At 39.5% G+C, this 18,271-nt stretch overlaps 1 protein-coding gene across 2 annotated transcripts in view; it reads left to right on the forward strand.

The window, feature by feature from the left end:
• The first annotated feature begins 368 nt into the window (after positions 1-368).
• pcf11 (PCF11 cleavage and polyadenylation factor subunit) overlaps positions 369-18,271 on the forward strand; it is a 50,589-nt gene continuing 32,686 nt past the window's right edge. For both annotated transcript variants that reach the window (XM_038818417.1, XM_038818418.1), the window contains exons 1-5: positions 369-754; positions 6,747-6,872; positions 9,400-9,588; positions 9,814-10,011; positions 16,812-17,998. In XM_038818417.1, the coding sequence (XP_038674345.1) occupies positions 587-754; positions 6,747-6,872; positions 9,400-9,588; positions 9,814-10,011; positions 16,812-17,998 (1,868 nt within the window). In that variant the 5' untranslated portion in view covers positions 369-586. The remainder of the gene's footprint in view (positions 755-6,746; positions 6,873-9,399; positions 9,589-9,813; positions 10,012-16,811; positions 17,999-18,271) is intronic.

Below are 18,271 nucleotides of genomic sequence, written 5' to 3' on the forward strand. Positions count from 1 at the left end.
AGAATTGAGAAACACAAACTGTCCTTGTCGTGACTCTCTCCTCCAGCAAAGGCCGTGTGCAATGTGAGTCACGTGTCCACATCCGGCCTCGCCGGGAATCCACGTGGCCCGATGACATAGACGTCAGTCTCCTCCTAAGCGCACGTCACCCGCCGGCTCCCAGCCAATCACCACCGGAGGAACACAGCGAGACCGGAGCTACCGCAGGAAGCACCAATCAGCTGTCGTACATCGTGGATCGTCACAATGCTGGCGCTAAATACTGCCCAGGGAACCAATGGGATGCGGCCCGATTGTGTCGGTCAGGACGGCAGCCAATGGGTTCTGGATGTGATCACTCTCTATTATGACGCCAGTGAATAGTTTAACTTGGCAGGGCCGCCATTTTGTATTAGGAGAGGAGAGAGGGCTGAGGTGTTGAGCTGTTGAGGGTAGTTTAGTACTGTTTTTCTCCTGTTTTTTTGAGGAAGGACTTCCACACCATGTGTAAATTTAGAACATAACTACTTGTATTCGAAGGGAAACCGTTCTTTTGTTAATTAAAAGCAATCAGCGAACGCAAGTTTAAAATTAAATCGCAAAGACGATGGCGGAAGACACGGCCAAGGCGGACGCCTGTAAAGAATACCAGTCGTCGCTCGAAGACCTGACTTTCAACAGCAAACCCCACATCAACAACCTGACCATCCTGGCCGAAGAGAACCTGAAGTACTCGCTGGAAATCGTCAAGTTAATCGAAGCACAAATAACCAAGGTTTTTAAAATCAGTTTTTTTTTGTTTTTATTTAAATTTTTTTTGAGCTGAAAAAGAATTAGGAGTTTAAAAAAATATATAAAAGTATTTGTTTGATGGTCGCCTCAGTGATCCGCCGAGTCTTTTTTCACCCGCCCCACACCCTCTCTGTCGGTGTTGTAATTGATCAAGATGGCGGCGAGGCCCAGGGCTGGCGCACAAAGGCCAGCTTCCTCCCAACCGATCAGACGCCGGCCCGACCCAACGTGTTGGCCGCGCCTCTGGTACTGTAAATCCCCATTTTTCTTAATAAATAATCTCCTCCTGGGGCGCTGTTAGCCGAGGGCCGTTTTTTTTTTAGATTTAGGTGTGGAGCGGAGCCCAAGTATTAGGGCGAGTGAGGTTTCTGAATCGTCGCCCCGGAGCTGCTCCATCCTCATTCACTCCGGCCCAGCGGCTTGTTGCGGTTCAGACGCAGGATCCGACATTGTGCGAGAAAAAGCTGCACCCACACCCAGACCGCAAGAGACGCCATGTTGGGCGTTATAATTACTTAGTTCACTAAACCTCTTGTTAAGCCTCGCGTGTTTAAATCAGGTATTTCTAGTGTTGACTTATACTTATTGATGTAGTTTAAATTTTGGAGTCCCGGAGAGAAATTGTCGCCCCATTTAAACCTTTGCGATCCGCTTTATTCGTCGTTAGTTAAGAGGCTCACGTTTTCTTGCTTACCTTTTAGTTTGAATATATTCCTAACGTAAATTGAAATTAATCGAACATAAACAATAGTGTAGTTGGGGATTTCACTTTGTAACTGGGCCAGAGCTAGTTTTAAGTTCTTCAGACTAAGAGATGCGTTTAGTTCTTATTTATCGTGCTCTAAATGGTAAACTGTTTAAATGATTGGTTCTTTGAAAAAAAATGTTAATAAAGAAAATGAAATACGTTCTTTTGTCTTATTTCTTTCGCAGACTTACAAGGTTTTCATTATAGTGTTTCATTGCTTTTCCTTCAACAGCAAATTTATCACAAAACTGAATATTTATGGTGAGATGAGGACTTGTATGTATTTTAGGAAAGAAGGATGACACATTTCTATGGATCTGACCAGTTGCAGCATGACGATTGAAACTAAAAGATGCCTGTGAAGATTCCATTTCTGGACTGATATTCAGCTTCTGTTGTATTTTCCCATTGGTTTTGTTTCAGGTTCCTAGGGTTCCAGACAAACCCATTTCGGTGACACCTTAAAATCACATCAGAAAAAGTCTTTGTTTTTATTGAAGCGACAACGGCCATCAATTTGGAATCTCTATTTTATAGCTCCTTATATATTTACTAAATTTGCAATTGTTAAAGAAGTTATTTTGGACAAGATCAGGCATTCTTGATAGTCCTTAGATCAACTTTTTCCGTTAATGATGCTTTACACAACAGATTTGCACAGGTAAACATTTGTAGGGCTAGTCCAGCGTTAGGACTGTCCTGCCTCAAAACAGTTGCCTCAAGCGCAATGACCTTGAGTTGAGGCATAATTTCAATTTTGCACCAAGCATATTTAACATCGGGCAAAAAACACAAGGGATTATTAGCTGATTTTTATAGTTTTGCTATGAATCCTCAGCCCACTTGAGTGTTCAGTTTTGTTGATCTCTGTTGAAAGTGTTCTTCATTTTTAAGGAAAAGTCGCTGGATCAAGTTGGGTGCCGCAACTGGTGCTTGTGCTGTTGCAAACTACTTCACTAATGTGTTGTTTCTGGTCCTGGTGATTTGAATTTACACCGGTGGCCATTTTCACCTGGCAGTGGCTTAATGACCATGACATTCGTTTTACCATATGGATCCAACTGCCTTTCCTGTTTTAGTTTGAAAACAAAAGTGACCAATTCCCTAAAATTAATTTAATGAATTACTATGGTGCCTATAGCTTGTGTGCCACTTTCACTTAATTAATTACACTTTCACTTTATTAATTCTCCAACTCATGGAATTGATGTGTGACGCTCTTGTTTGATTCTCTTGCCACAAAGAAAAGGGTCTGCATAAATAGTTCACTTCTGTAATTCCTTCAGATATCACTGGAATAGGAACCAAGCTCAATAAGGTAAACTGGCATTCTCCATAGAACCCGATAATCTTTTATATTCATCCACAATATATTAATAAAATCATTAACCTTCATTTTAACATTGCTGAGCAACATCTCTGCTTTTATCAATTGAAAAATATTGCCAGTCTAGTGGTTAAACACAATCCTTTCTTGGCGCAGGAGGTATATGATACCTGCCCGACACCCAGTTTTTTTGACATGTCCATATTCCTGCTGTTTTTGTACTGGAAACTCCCATTTGACTTCATAGTGGCGCTAATATCTCAACAGCCTGATATATTCTTGAACTTGTTCAGTTCCAGCAGTCTTGGAGTTGAAGGGACAAATTGCTGAAATCGGCATTTTCCTTTCTAAAAGCACTATGGGTGTTGTATTCCTGCACCACATGGACTGCTGTGGTTCAAGAAGGCGGCTCACCTCCACCACCTTGAGGGCAATCATTGATGGACAACAAAGCTGGCCTAGCCCGGGGTGCCCTCATCCCATCTGTGCATAACCAGAATGGCCACAATTGGCACCTGACCGCGATACATTCATACATTAAATGGGAAATTAATTGCAAATGCTAACGGCGTTGCCTGATTCGTATTTGGGCATTACACAGTGTCATTTCACCTTAATGTGTGTGCTTCATGGATGTGGTGCAAATCATTTTAAGATTTCAAGGAAATGGGGGAAGGATTAGTTTTATTAACCAAGCTTTGCCTGACCAGGAGTTGTGTATTTAAAGAAATGCTTCAATAAATGAAGACCTCTTCGTAACTTACCACGGGGAGAATTGGTGTTTATGTTGGATGTTTGCTCGTTCTAAACATCTTCACAAGCTGCATTGTATTTGCGTATAGTCATGCCTGCTGGATCTTTACTCCAGACCAACCATACCAAAGTACATTTGATTGGGGAAAGTTAAGTGACTGGCTACATGACATTATAAGCAAATAATGCCAATTTTTTTGTGGCTGCCATATTGCAGCTTGACCTTTTGACTCAAAATGGAAGGTATTTTTGCACTTTGTTCACTAGCAGTGCAGTTAACACCACAATAGCCTCATCAATCCAGGTTCTATAAACTTACGAAAACTGAAATTGGATTTGGCCTGAATGGACTCTGATTTCCAGGAGCAGTGACAAACTAGTTATAGAGGCTGTTAGAGTGCTTAGTAAATATTTGTTACATTGCAGCATATTACTGCATGTTTTATATTTACAACCCTAGATGCGGTCATTATGATGTTTAAATTGCAAGGTCGGCAAACCATTGAACCGTAAGGGTGCACATCTATTTCTGGACATCATATAAAATAAACATAATTTGTGATGGGAGTATGCAAATAATGCATAAATTAAGTTCTCAAAGGCAGATGGGATTATAAAAGATGTTGGAAGTTGCTCATGTGCACGGTTAAAAACGACATTTACATTCTACTACAGAATGCCATTGGTCTGTTGTCACAGCCTGTGCCCACTCCACATTTGCAATGTCACATATTGTCTTCAAGAAAGCCATGGACTGCAGTGGAGAAGATATTAAATGGCGTCTTTCATGGCGAATGAGTTGACCTTTTTTTGCTTTTGATGTAACATGCTAAATGAGATTATATATCTTATTCCGGTTCCATGTTTTTTTTTTTCAAATGGTGTGTTCAGCTTGCACCTACAGATGTAAATCTAATGACATTTCAAATAACGAGTCCTGTTGCTTTTGCCTTGACGCGTTTTGGTGGAAGGAAATTAAGCTGGAAGTGACAAATGCGGTGCATTAAAAAAATTAAACCATTGAGTTGGAATGGATGTAGGCTAGCCTGGAGCATCATCAACATTACTTTTGTAAACAAGACTGAAAAATGCAAGAAGAATAATGTCAAAATATATGGTTCTGAACCTTTAATCTGCACTGTTCTGCAGCCCATCTCCAATGTCAAGTATTCAATAAGCAATACTATTTTGGACTGAGGTCAGCATCAGATGGTCAACTTCCAAAATTCACTTGACAGCCAACAAAATGAAAGCTCAACTGTGCAGTTGCACAACTGTTTCCTGGCTTTGAATCTGTGGGCTGATGTATATTGATGTACCTCTTCATTGGCCAGAAAACAGTGTTGTAATTTCAAGCTACCACTTTTTGACTCCCAACAGATCCAAAGGTGTTTAATTAATAATTAAACATGAAGATTATCTAGTCTGTACCACCAAAATGTACAGATAAATGTGCACTGCTGTTCATTTTATAAATCGCTCAATTAATGAAACGTTGATTTTTGGATTTTTCAATATTTTGCAGCTGATCAAAATTTGTGTGCAAGTTGTGTAATCCTGGTGTAGAATCTTTATGCAGAATTTTTTGGTATAGAAAAACTAAGGTTATTTCACAGAGTACCCTGTCTAACTCTTTAGGGTGGATGTCATGTACTTTCTGCATTTGTGTTGCAGGTGGTTACCTTTCAGTGAAGTATTATGATGCATGCATTTGTTTATCAAAACCAATTAAACAAACAAATAATTAGACTTTGTTTTTGTGGAAGGGAATTGTGTGCAGAACTGAATTAACACACAGTTGTGTCGACTGGTGTCCCATTCTCCAGAGTAGTAGTCCATAATCCTTAAGAACTGATGGAAATCAAGAGCAGTAGATTCCAGATTTGACCATAGTGGCTTATGCTGATAAAGTGGCCTTAGGTAGTTATGCTCCTAATAATGACTATCATTATTGCACTAAATAGGAAAAGCAACCAGAACATGTTGGAACATGTGAATTTTGGATGGGGGCATGATTGATGATGGCATGATTGATGATGGCAATGATGCTCCATGTGGTTGACTCTCATGCCAACACAAGTTTAATTCATTGGTTTGGGTGATAGTTGAACTATGACGAGAAGATACGCGAAAGATCAAAGGGATGTCGAACACTTGTTTGCCTTTCATATGGAATTCTAAATTCAATTTGAAGGGGAGAAATTGATAGAAAAATTAACTATTTACATGAAAGTAATTGGGTAATACATGGGTGCATTATCAAAATGATTTATTTGCTGAACAAAGCAAGTTGAAATGTCCAATTATGAAGTACCTTTGCTACTGATGGTACTTCATCTACTTTTTGTTTCAAACTTTTTTTATAATTTATATCACATTCAAAATTGGAAATGTTCAATCAATAAAATTTCGATTCATGTGTACTGTGTGTATATAACCATTTTATATTAACTACGTCCTCAGTGGAAGGTGGTTAATATCAGGAAGCTAAATTGTGGAATTGCTGATGTTTAATGGCAATTGCACCTCACTAATTCGATTAACCATAGAATATATCCTTTGAGAACATGCTTCTTTGCAAATAACCGCAAGGACGATGGAGACCATATAGCTTGAGCACAATCCTTTTGGGTCTGAAGGCACACATTTCAAATGATGTAAACTTAAAATCAGATTTTACTTGGTTTTAGCTGGAAAAAATAGTTTCGACCAATAATTAATCATGCAACTGATTTCTGCTGTAGCTCAAATGAAGAATGGCTGGCAAATCGCACTGTAAATCTTCAGCTATAAGTTTCAGATACTCTTAAGCACATGGAAGATCTGCTTTGAAGCACCACCGTGGAAGTGATATAATAGACTTGTGTCTATTATAGATAAGGCTTTCAGTCACTCAAGACTTCTGTGATTGAAAAATTCTCTTATTTGTCAATGACCAAACTTTGAAGTTGTTTGCACAGGCACTGTCAAGTAACTGAATTTATGTACTTTTATTAAGAAATTGCAGATTTCTAGGACAGTTTTGCAAGCAACTGCAAACATCTTCCAATAAAATATTTTGTGTGTCATTGTGATTTAAAAACAAATGCCTTGTCCTGATTGTTTTTCTTTGTTTTCCTAATGTTCTGAGTTTTCCTATTGCTGCAGGCCCCAGCTTCAGAGAAGCTCCCAGTAATGTACCTCATGGATTCCATTGTGAAGAATGTTGGAGGAAGCTATATTTCACTGTTTGCTCAAAACTTAAGTCCTATATTTTCTAGTGTTTTTGAAAAGGTATCTATACTTCAGTCATTAGATTAAATCTGAATAACATTGTATTTAAATGTTTTGATAAGTAGATATCTCTGAACTTATAAATGGAAGATGTGCACATTTATTTATGTAGGTGAGATGCGCCGGTTATCTTTTTCAGTCTTTTTGTGCAGTCTGGTGCTGGATGGAAAACAGGAGTCTATTCTAACATCACTCTTCTCTTATCTAGATTGTTTAAATTGGAACTATGAAAGTGTGAAGGAAATTTATTTCCTTGCTTTCCACCACTTCCCCCATCCACTCAAGTTTCTCAATATAGCTGTCTGTGCTACAGTAGTTGAAAAAGTTTAAAGCTTTCAAACTATTTTACATTGGATAGAATTAAGTTAATCTTGAATAATGATCCTGCTGATTGTTAACGGAGACTGAATAATTATTGGTAATTGAAATCTTGTGGCTCGTAATTTAAGTTGTATGTTAATATAGTTTTGTCAAACAGGCCCCACTTCAGCTAGCCTTGAACCTATATAGATGTATTATTTATGCTCAGTAGAATATATTATCCCAATGCAAATTTTCATTTACCCTTATTGTTTAGATGAATTAGAACTATATTATAGCATTGGCATTTAAGCGTTCAGTTAAGCATTGCACCAATTTTAGACCAGTTTCTATTGGTGCATGGAGTTTAAACTTGGTTTTTTTTTTTGCACCTGCATCTCACATTCGAGATATCAACAGACTTCCAAAATTAACTTGACATACCTGCAGGTATGCTGAGTTGCACACTTTTCATCTGTGCAAAGGATTTGCATCTTGAACACAATAGGCAAGTCATGTTCTGAGGCAATCCTTCATTGTTCGGTTGATACCAGTGCTTATGACTGGCCAAAAACACATTACTAAAATCAGCATGTGTTGGAATAGAGAATGTTAACCCACATCTGCAATTCCATAGTGCAACAACTGAGTACTAACTTGGTTCTTGGTCTGTTGCCCAGTATTTATCATAACATTGAAAATTTGCATCATAAAAACAACTTTGGTGTGCTTCAAGTGCAGTGTACATGTCGTTTTTGATTGTTTTGGATTATGTAAAAATAGCTAGATATAATTCTAATTTACATTAATTATGCTTCTTAGTTGGAGATGTCAGACGTTAATCAATTTTTATATACTTATTTTTCATATTAAAATTGATTTAATATACCAATTTTGCGATATCCTTTTATGACTACAACTAATATGAAGAATCAGCACAGAATGCATTACAATGTTGATGGTTTGTATTTGAAAATAAATTATTAAATAATTTACAGCAAACATTAAAAATGGCAGTTCAGTAGGAATATAGACAGAAGAATTACCAAATAAGACAGAACACTTATTTGAAGGAGGTCACCGATTTTGAGACATTAGCCAATTGCATCTCAGCATATATATAGTTGGATGCTTTTGCAGTTCTCACTGAAATCATGACGCAATTTTTGTAATTGTTTTGTCTCATTCAATCCACTTAGTGTTCCCATTCCCATTTAGAAGATTATTTTTCTCTTGTGCTTATCAAAGTGATGTAACTAGGGAATTAAATCATTCACTAGTTTAGAGACCTAGTGTTAGTGTCCAGGACTCCAGATGCAATATAGAGCCCTCTGCTTTGACACAGCAATGTATTTTGGTCCTAACTTGCCCCTGCACCAGCATAACCATTTTCCCATTTCACTCCCCAGCTAATCTGGGGTCTTGAGTGGGATTGCCAGTGACTACTAAATTAGAATTTTGTGGAATTGAAAAGGCTCACATTTATTTCACAGGTTCCTTGTAGGCAGAAGAAACTTTAGTCCCATCATCTGGGCTGGATTTAAACCCAGATGAGTCTGAATCAATCACACCATCCTGTTCTCTTTCCAGGCTGGTATGTTCAGTTATAGCCTGATTAAATCCACTTGAGAAATTGAATTCAAGTACAATAGTAAACCTATAGGTGCCCTGGTGAATGACATTGTGTCATAATATGCTGGACTATAATCCTGGTTGTACAAGCAAACTTTCTTGTTACAAATAAACATTTCAAGTTTAGCTCTTCATACTTTGCAGTGTTGTTTCCTAGGCATTCCTCTCCTCTGAACACAAGGAAACTATATTTTGGGTAATCTTGTGCTCTAACTGAAAGCCTGCTTATGAGTCAAAATCAGTTAAACTAACTTGCCTGAATAAAATACAACTGGAGTGCAGTTACTTCCTAAGTACACATGAATCATTTAAAAACAACAATGGAGGCAATTGCTTTGATATCAAGTGCCCACTCCAAATGTGGAATTTTAAGTATAACCTTTAACTGATGGAATAGAGAAGCTAATAACTTACTTAGATCCAGCACAAAAAAAATCCGTTGACTGATTTTGAAATTTGTCAAAGCAGATTTTAAATTAGTGTACTTCGTCATGAACAGATGTACCTTTCAGGATCTGTATATATTGGTATGTTTATAAGAATATATAAAAGGCATTTAACATTGCATAAAGCTGGATTAATGTTTTGTTCTTAGGTGGATGAGAGCACTAGAAAAAGTTTGTTTAAATTGCGCTCTACATGGGATGACATGTTTCAACTGACGAAACTATATGCCGTAGACGTCAAAGTCAACAAACTAGATCCTGCATGGCCTATTAAGCCTTTGCCACCAAATGTGAATAGTTCAAGCATTCATGTAAATCCCAAGTTTTTAAACCGATCGGTAAGTATTACAGGAATTTCACCTCTAACATAAGGAACATGTACAGCTTATGTTGCTGATCCAAGTTGAATTAATGTGGTTGCCAAAATTAAACTTCATGAGTGTAAATAAAGACAATTTGCAAAATGTTGTGGTGCTTCTCTTATTTGGCATTTTTTTTTGTGGCAGTTCCTTGGAGAATTGTAGAATACCCTGGTCATAACTTCACTTTCTCCTTACTCGTAGCTTGAAGAACCTACCACCTCAAGTTCCACTGTTACTCCTATAAACTCAGCTAAACAAAACATTGCTGACTCTCAGAAAAACGTAACACAGGAGCAAGAGCAGTTTATAAGACAACAGCTGTTAGCAAAACAAAAACAGTTACTTGAATTGCAACAGAAGAAATTGGAGCTGGAATTAGAGCAGACAAAGGCACAGCTGGTAAGTTCGCAGTACGAATCACTAAATGTCATGTTGGCAATTTCTGTAGTGGTTAAAACATTAAAGTTCAATGGGACGGAGTTACCTATTACACGTGGTAAGTTTCTATTTCAGATATTGGAATTTGAATACAATACCATTACTTCTGTGAGAGGAGCAAATTGAGGCTTAAAAACTAGTTCCTCGAGTCAAAATCAGGGTTGCTTTTCTGATTTGGCTGCTACCATTTTAAGTTCCATTCCTGATTTCCCTGGTTTGAAATAGTGAGTTTTGCAGGGGTGATGGCAGACTAATATGTGTAAAATAAGCAATTCGTCATCTAAAAGCTCAAGATTGGGCCTGTTATTTAATAGTGGAGGACATCACCACTCCCAATAGTCATTCAGTGTTAATCCAGCTGCAGTTACTAATCACTGATCAGAAACAAGGGATTCTGGAAGACATTCCTTTTTTGGCCTGGGTCGCTGAGTCAGTGATCACACCACATAATCTCCCAGACTGAAACAAGCTAACTCAATCACTAGGAACGTTTTGGAACTGAGCAATGAAACATGCTGGTGGGGTTGTATTTATTAACTAGGCTGCTTTGCAGTGAACGTTTAAGGCCAATAATACAGATACACCAATCCTGTAGCAGTATTGTAAGTATGGTGAAACCACATTTGCATTAACGGCATAAATACGGTGGTAGAATGGATAATTGAGCTCATTACAAAACGTTTAAATTTGCACGGCACCAAAGTTTACAAGTATGAGGCAACAATTTTCTTTCATTTGGTGGTGAACCACATAATGACCAATTGAGGACTAGCTGACAACAAATTTCATCTTGTCCATTATGATAGAACCCTATAATGTAATGTGCTTTGGTGGCATTTGCAGTTATATTTGCATATAAATAACATCACAACTGAGGATCTGTACTAATTGGTAAAACTTTCCTCGTTCTAAATTGACTCTGGATTGGGTTTCATCTCCAAACAGCATACACTTTAGGTAAGATGGGGAGAGTTTGCATGCTCTTGCCGTGACTGGATTTCCTCTGGGTATTTTGGTTTCCTCCTACGGTCCAAGGTTAGGTGGATTGGCCATGCCAAAATTGTCCCTTAATGTCCAAAGATGTACAGGTTAGGTCGGGTTATGGGGAGTGGGCCTAGACAGGATGCTCTTTCAGGGAGTAGGTGCAGACTCAATGATCTGAATAGCCTCCTGCATTCTAGGGATTCTATGGAGTTGGCATAGTAAAACATTCAAGAATATAGATTAAAAATACAGATTGCGAGTGCACCTTTGTGCAAGAATGACCCGGGGAATGATCCCTCGTGTGTTTGTTCAGTTCTGCTCCTGTAGTCACAAGATTAAGATTAGTAACAATGGGGCCACAGAAGAAACTCTTGACACTTTTTTAATTGCCATACCCCATTCACATCTATGAAAATTGGCACTTAACAATTGTACTTTAAACCCCACCAAATTTCCACCTCCCTTCGGTTCTGAAGAACTCCTATTCAACTCGAAACATTAACTCTGTTTCTGTCTCCACAGATGCTGCCAGACCTGCTGTGTATTTCCAGCACTTGTATTTATTTTAGTTAAGTTTTATTGGGTGCGCCAAGTGTCGGAATGGTTTCTGGTCATGTGCCCCCAACTGATGTTCTGGTGGAGTTAAAATGCATAACGTTACTTAATGAAGCCAGATAAAAATTTCTCAAAACCAGATATATCTGAACTACATGACACCCTTATTGAGCCGCCTTCAATGCAAGGAAGACCCCAAAGCAATTGAATACACATAATGAAAGAGTATTAAAACTCCCCAAGATTTGGATTTAATTTTCACCTGTTGATGGTTACTGATTCATTTTAGGCAACAGTTGTGTCGTTTCTGCCTTCTGGTCCCTTATCCAAGTGGCTGTTGTATGGCAGGAAGGAATTTGTGGGGCTATCACAGCTTAACTGATGAGGAACAGTTTTGAATTAAACATCCATAAAAATGGTTTGAAGTGTTAACACTGCAGCTCAACGACTGTTTGATTAGGGACCTTTTGAGTAGGTAGATATACAAACGCCTGTTCGGTGATAGGTTACAACGGGGGGGGGGGGGGGGTGTTACTGCGAAATAATGCCAAGTCTGCTGAAGGAGATGTGCAAGATGAATATCTTCACGTAGATCATAAAAGTTACATCAGATCCAAATCAGGATCTGTCAAAAAATTTGAGTGACATAAAATCTAATTTTCTGTTTTGGGGACTTTGGTGAAGTCGATACAACAATATTGCCCATCTCTAGTCCTAAAATGGTTGCAAGCTGTATTCTGAATGGGCTCAATGGCGATGAAAGACAATAATAAACAGATTATATTTTATTCTTTTCTCGGATAACTATTGATGGGTGAGCCAACATTTATTGCACACCCCTAATTGCCCTTCAGATCGCGATAAGCTACCTTCACGAGCTGCTGCAGTCCATGTGATGTAGATGCGCCCATGATGCTGGGAGGGAGGGGTGGGGCTTTGGCCTCGCAACAAAGTATCTCCGTACAGTCCCACCAGGATGATGCAAATGATTATTTTTAAAGATAAATTTAGAGTACCTAATTATTTTGTTCCAATTAAGGGGCAATTTAGCATGACCAGTTCACCTACCTTGCACATCTTTGGGTTGAGGGGGTGAGACCCACGTAGACACTGGGCGAATGTGACAAACTCCACATGGACAGTGACCCTGGGCCAGGATCTAACCCGGGTCCTCAGCGCTGTGAGACAGCTGTCTAACCACTACGCCACCGTGCCGCCCCTCGATGGTGCGTATGATTTGGAGGAGAATTGCAGCATCTGCTGGTCTGATGCCCATGTCCTTTTAGCTGGTAGAAGTTGAGGGTTTGGAAGGTGCAGTCCCTTCCTTCACACATGACACCTGTGCCTTGTAGATGGTGGACAGGCTTTGGGGAGACGGGAGATGAGTTACTGTCACAGAATCTGTCTCTGCTTGCAGTGTTTATATGGCTGGACCAGTTCAGTTTTTTGTCAATAATAAACCCAAGAATAGAATCTCTATAGTGCAGATGGAATCCATTTGGTCCATTGAGATTGACACTGACCCTCCAAAAGAATACTACCTGGCATACTCCCCCAGCCTATCCCTATGCATTGATTATGGCCAATCTACCTAACCTGCAAATCTTTGGACTGGGAGGAAACTGGAGCACCCAGAGGAAACCCACGCAGACATGAGAAGAAGATGCAAACTCCACAGTCACCCAAGGTCTGGTGCTGTGGGGCAGCAGTACTAACCAGTGTACAATTTAGTCTTGTGGAAAGATGGTTAGGTTCTTTTTTTGTTGTAGATGGTCATTGCCTGGCACTTAAAGCAGCAAGTAACATTCCTGCCACACATCAGCCTAATTCTGAATGTTGAGGTATATGTAGCATGTGGCTACAGACTGCTTTGGTCTCTGGCCAGTTATGAATGGTACTGAAAACTAGAGCATTAGCGATCATCCCCATTTCTGACATTGATGCCAAGAAGGTAATTGAGGGTGGCACAGTGGATAGCATTGCTGCCTACGGCGCTGAGGACCCGGGTTCGAATCCCGGCCCTGGGTCACTGTCCTTGTGGAGTTTGCACATTCTCCCCGTGTCTGCGTGGGTTTCACCCCCACACCCCAAAGATGTGCAGGATAGGTAGATTGGCCACTTTAAATTGCCCCTTAATTGGAAAAAATAATTGGGTACTCTAAATTTATAGAAAAAAAAGAAGGTAATTGAAGCAACTGAAGCTTGTTGAGCCTCGGAGACTTTGAGGAGCATCTGGACTGAGATGATTGTCCGCTCGCAGCTTGTCACTGGAGCTACGAATGCTCAGTATCATAATAATCTTTATTGTCACAAGTAGGCTTACATTAACGCTGCAATGAAGTCACTGACAGGCCATTAGTCGAAAATTCAGAATGTCCAAATTACCTAGCAAGCACGTCTTTTGGGACTTGTGGGAAGAAACCCACGGAGAACGTACAGACTCCAAACAGACAGTGACCCAAGCCGGGAATTGAACCTGGGACTCTGGAGCTGTGAAGCAACAGGGCTAACCATTGTGCTACCGTGCCGCCCAGGGTTGCTAGTCCACTACCACTAGGCCCCTTTGACGTGGTGATTCGTATTCTTGTCCTTAGTTCAATTGGAAGTACGAATACAATTCAACCCAATCGTTTTTAAAATTATTGTTTTACTAATTACCTGTCTGTAAAAATGGTTGCTGTTTTGCTCAAATTTCGACGGTAGGCTGGTGATAGCATTTGCCACAGAAGTAGCGGTGATTGAGGTTCTTATGGAAAATCTTGGGTTTGTGACCGTTCAATTGAAATTCTAATGGTGCCTGACAGAAGAAATCATCTTTGGAGGAATTTGTCAGAACAGGACTGGATATTTGGGTCTTCATTGGGCACAACCCAAGCAGTAGAAATCATAATGTTCAGTAGGGAAAGGGCTTATTCTATTTGTGCTTGGAACTACTACTGATAACATAAACAAGGTTTCTAGATGGCATCTGTAAAACCGAGCAACCTGAAAGAACTTTTAAAGCTAAATTCTATCTTGCGTTGTCAAATTGCCCATCTCTCAGTGAACTACATTTTAAACAAAGCTAAGTAGTTCCTGATCAGATTGATCATTGTGGAAGTTTGCATTATATTAACAATGCAGATGCAATTAGTCCTATTCCATAATATGCTCAATGCTGTTAACATTGCAGATTCAGGAGCAAGTGGTAGGCTGAGGAAAGGAAAAGCAAACTGCCATTGGCAAAAAGTAATATCCTAGTTATAGAGTCGTACAGTACGGAAGAGGCCCTTTAGCCCATAAATATGCACTATTCCTACTTTCCAGCGCTTGGCCGATAGCCTTGAATGTTTTGACCTTTCAAGTGTTCATCCATGTATTTTTTTTAAAAAGTTGAGGTTTCTGGCCTCTACTACATTCCAGATTCTCAACGCCCTCTGGATGAAATTGTTTTCCTCAAATCCTATCTAAACCTCCTGCCCCTCACCTTGAAATTATGCCTCTTGTTAGTGACCTTTCAACTGAGGGGAACCGCTGCTTCCTATCCACCCTGCCCATACTCAATCTTATACCTTAATCAGATTTCCCTTCAGCCTTCTCTACTCTAAAGAAAATAACCCAACCCTATACAGCCTCTCTTCATAGCTCAAATGTTTCATTTCATCCCAGGCAACATACCGGTCAATCTGACCCCCTCAAGTGCAAATACATCCTTCTATAGTGAGGCGACCAGAACTGCAGACAGTTCTCCAGCTGTGGCCCACCCAAAGTTTTATTTTTTAATTTTAAAGTATCCAATTATTTTTTCCCAATTGAGGGGCAATTTAATGTAGCCAATTCACAACCCTGCGCATCTTTGGATTGTGGGGGTGAGACCCACGCAGACACAGAGAATATGCAGCATCTACATTTCACCCCCCCCAACACACACACACTGTTTTTGAACAAGAAGCTGTTCCCAGTCTACTTTGGTCAGATCCTGCCTTATTCTACATTATTCCTTCCTCCAATTCACAACTTTTTGCAGACCATTTTTTATCTTTTCCAGAACACATTGCAATATTGCTGCATTGTGGTAGCTGTTTCTGAAACGCTCTCCCCATTGGCACTTCAAACACCTAACCAGCTTCATTCCCCAGAATTGGATCCAGTTCTGTTTCATCCTTGTTGGAACATCTACATATTGACATTAAAAAGCTCTCCTGAAGAAATTTGCCCCTCTAAACCCTACGACTCTCCCAACTAATGTTGAAGTTGAAATCCCCTATTACACACCTCAGTGAATTGTCCACATATCTGCCCCTCTATTTCCTGCTGACTGTTTGGGGGGCTTATAATACCCAGCAATGTGACTGCCTCCTTCTTATTCCTAAATATCCAGAAAGCTTCATTTGAAGACCCTTCCAATATATTGTCCCTCCTTACTGCAGTGATAATGCAACAAGGCCTCTTTACACCCTCTCCTGTCTCGCCTGCAGATCCTATACCCCGGAATGTTGAGCTGCCAGTCCTCGACCTCAGCAATAATATCACAATTTTGCGTGTCAGTCCACCTCTGAATTCATCAGACTTATAATACTCTTAGCATTAAAATAGTGCCCATCTAATTTGAACTCAACGTGGTTGAACTCTGTCTTTTCCTGGAGTAAAGGTTTCTTTAGACCAAGGAGGAGGGGTAAAAAAAATCTTCACTGCCCCGTACAAATTTCTGGTCTGTGTTGATGTCTTGCTTGGGATTGTGACTAATTCATATTCTAAATGGACTGAATCTTTTTAAAATAACAAAGAAGGATAATTATAGAAAGTAACCAACTCTTAAAACAACTCAAATGAAAGAAACTGCAAATGCTTAAATAAAAATAAACTGCCCAAAATACATAGATCAGTCAACATCTAAAGAAAAGAGCAATTAACATTTTGATTTTGGAGTTTTGCCAAAGGATTATTACATCCAAAGTGTTCTCTATTTTTTCAAATGTTGACACCGTTACCATTTTGTGTTCTGGTTCTTTGTGTTAACTTGTGACAAGTAATGAAAATTTATTTTGTAGAATGATTGCTTTAGGTTTACTAAAAATATGTTGTTGGTGTGCCTGTAAGAAAAAATGTCTTAATGGGAGTTTAATACAAATGCTTGCATTCCACATTTCAGTGTTTTTTGGCCTGTATTTTTCTACAAAATGACTCTTATGTTCCTGGCATTTTACTTCTATAATTGTATTTTTCCTCCCTCCCCCATTTAGATTGCTTCACTTGCTTCCCAACATCCTATTCCTGATTCTGCGGTGAGCCTTGGACATTCCAAACTACATGTGCCAATCACAAAGGTTTCTCCTATGCTTTCAATGGGAACAGCAAAGCCAACTCCAGCTACAGTTAGACCCTTACAGCAAGAATCAACGGAGTTAGAAAAATTTCAGGCAGCACATCTCAGTGATACCAAAGTGTCAAACCGAGACCCTCGAATAAATAGGCTTAGTCAACAGTCAACTCATTCAAAAGATCCTGTTAAAAAAGAAGGTCCATTGCAAACAACGAAACTAGAGAAAACTTCAATGAGCAAACGAAGTAGCCCAGCTGGGGCATCTTCTGACAGGACGGAAAATCAAATTGGTACATCAAAACAAGACAAAGATAAGATCTCTGAGAAATTGAGAAAGGAATCCAGAGCTTCAGAAGGAAAATCTAAATTGGTATCGCCAGTGAAAAATAAGTTGGCTATTAAAAATGCTAAGAAAGTGGACACTGAGAAAGTAAAAATAGAAGTTGGTAAAAGAGATCCAAGATTGCGCAAGTCTTCTCAAGATAAGACTGATAAACTTGAAACAAAAGAAAAGAGGCCAAGTGCTGAGAAAAAAGTAGAGGATGACCAAAGTAAAAGGAGTGAACGTAAATCTTCAGTGATGAGAAATAAAGCAATCAATGGTGTTGTGTTAAAAAATGAAAAGGATGGAAAAGAAATTGGAAAGGATGTTTCTAAATGTGGAGGATTTAATTTTAGATCACATTCTAGATCTTCACGATCACGGTCCCCAAGATCACACTCGCCAATATCACGGTCACCCGTATCACGCTCTACTAGACAAAGAGGGCGATTGTCACCAAAAAGGAGGCGTACAAGTGTTTCGCCACTTTCCAAAACACAGGACAAAGAAAAGTCAACGAAGAGACCCCCGTCAGATGAATATAAACCGAATGCTAATCCCTGGGATCGTCGAGATGTTAGAAAGAAAAGCAATACCAAACCAGAAGTAAGAGACCCAAGGAAGTTGAAGAGATCACGGGAGGATAAATGTCAGGACTCCCAGGTTGCACGTCTTGAAAACCGGAATTCCCCCAGACGCTCTCCTGAGCCAAAGGAAAATGTAGAAAACTGGCATGACCAGCCATCTGCAAAAAGATGGAAGTCTGGATGGGGGGAAGCTGAAAGGTAAGTTTGGAATGCACGGGACTAGACCAGAAAGTTGATTGTAGTTCACGTGGTTACTATTTTCTTAACATCTGTCAATCATGCATTTTGTCAAAAAAAGCAAATTTCTTTTGACCTTTTTGAAAATATCTTCCATCACATGGTTAACCTGTTGACCATTATTGGAATGGAGTAATTAAATCTCAAACTATATGCCCACTTTTTTTGTGCTCGATTGCCCATACTCTAGTTCGTTTCATTTGTTAGAGATAGTTTGGTGAGAGGACAGTAGAT

Source organism: Scyliorhinus canicula, chromosome 14 (assembly GCF_902713615.1).
Source record: "Scyliorhinus canicula chromosome 14, sScyCan1.1, whole genome shotgun sequence".
NCBI classification, from domain to species: Eukaryota; Metazoa; Chordata; class Chondrichthyes; order Carcharhiniformes; family Scyliorhinidae; genus Scyliorhinus; species Scyliorhinus canicula.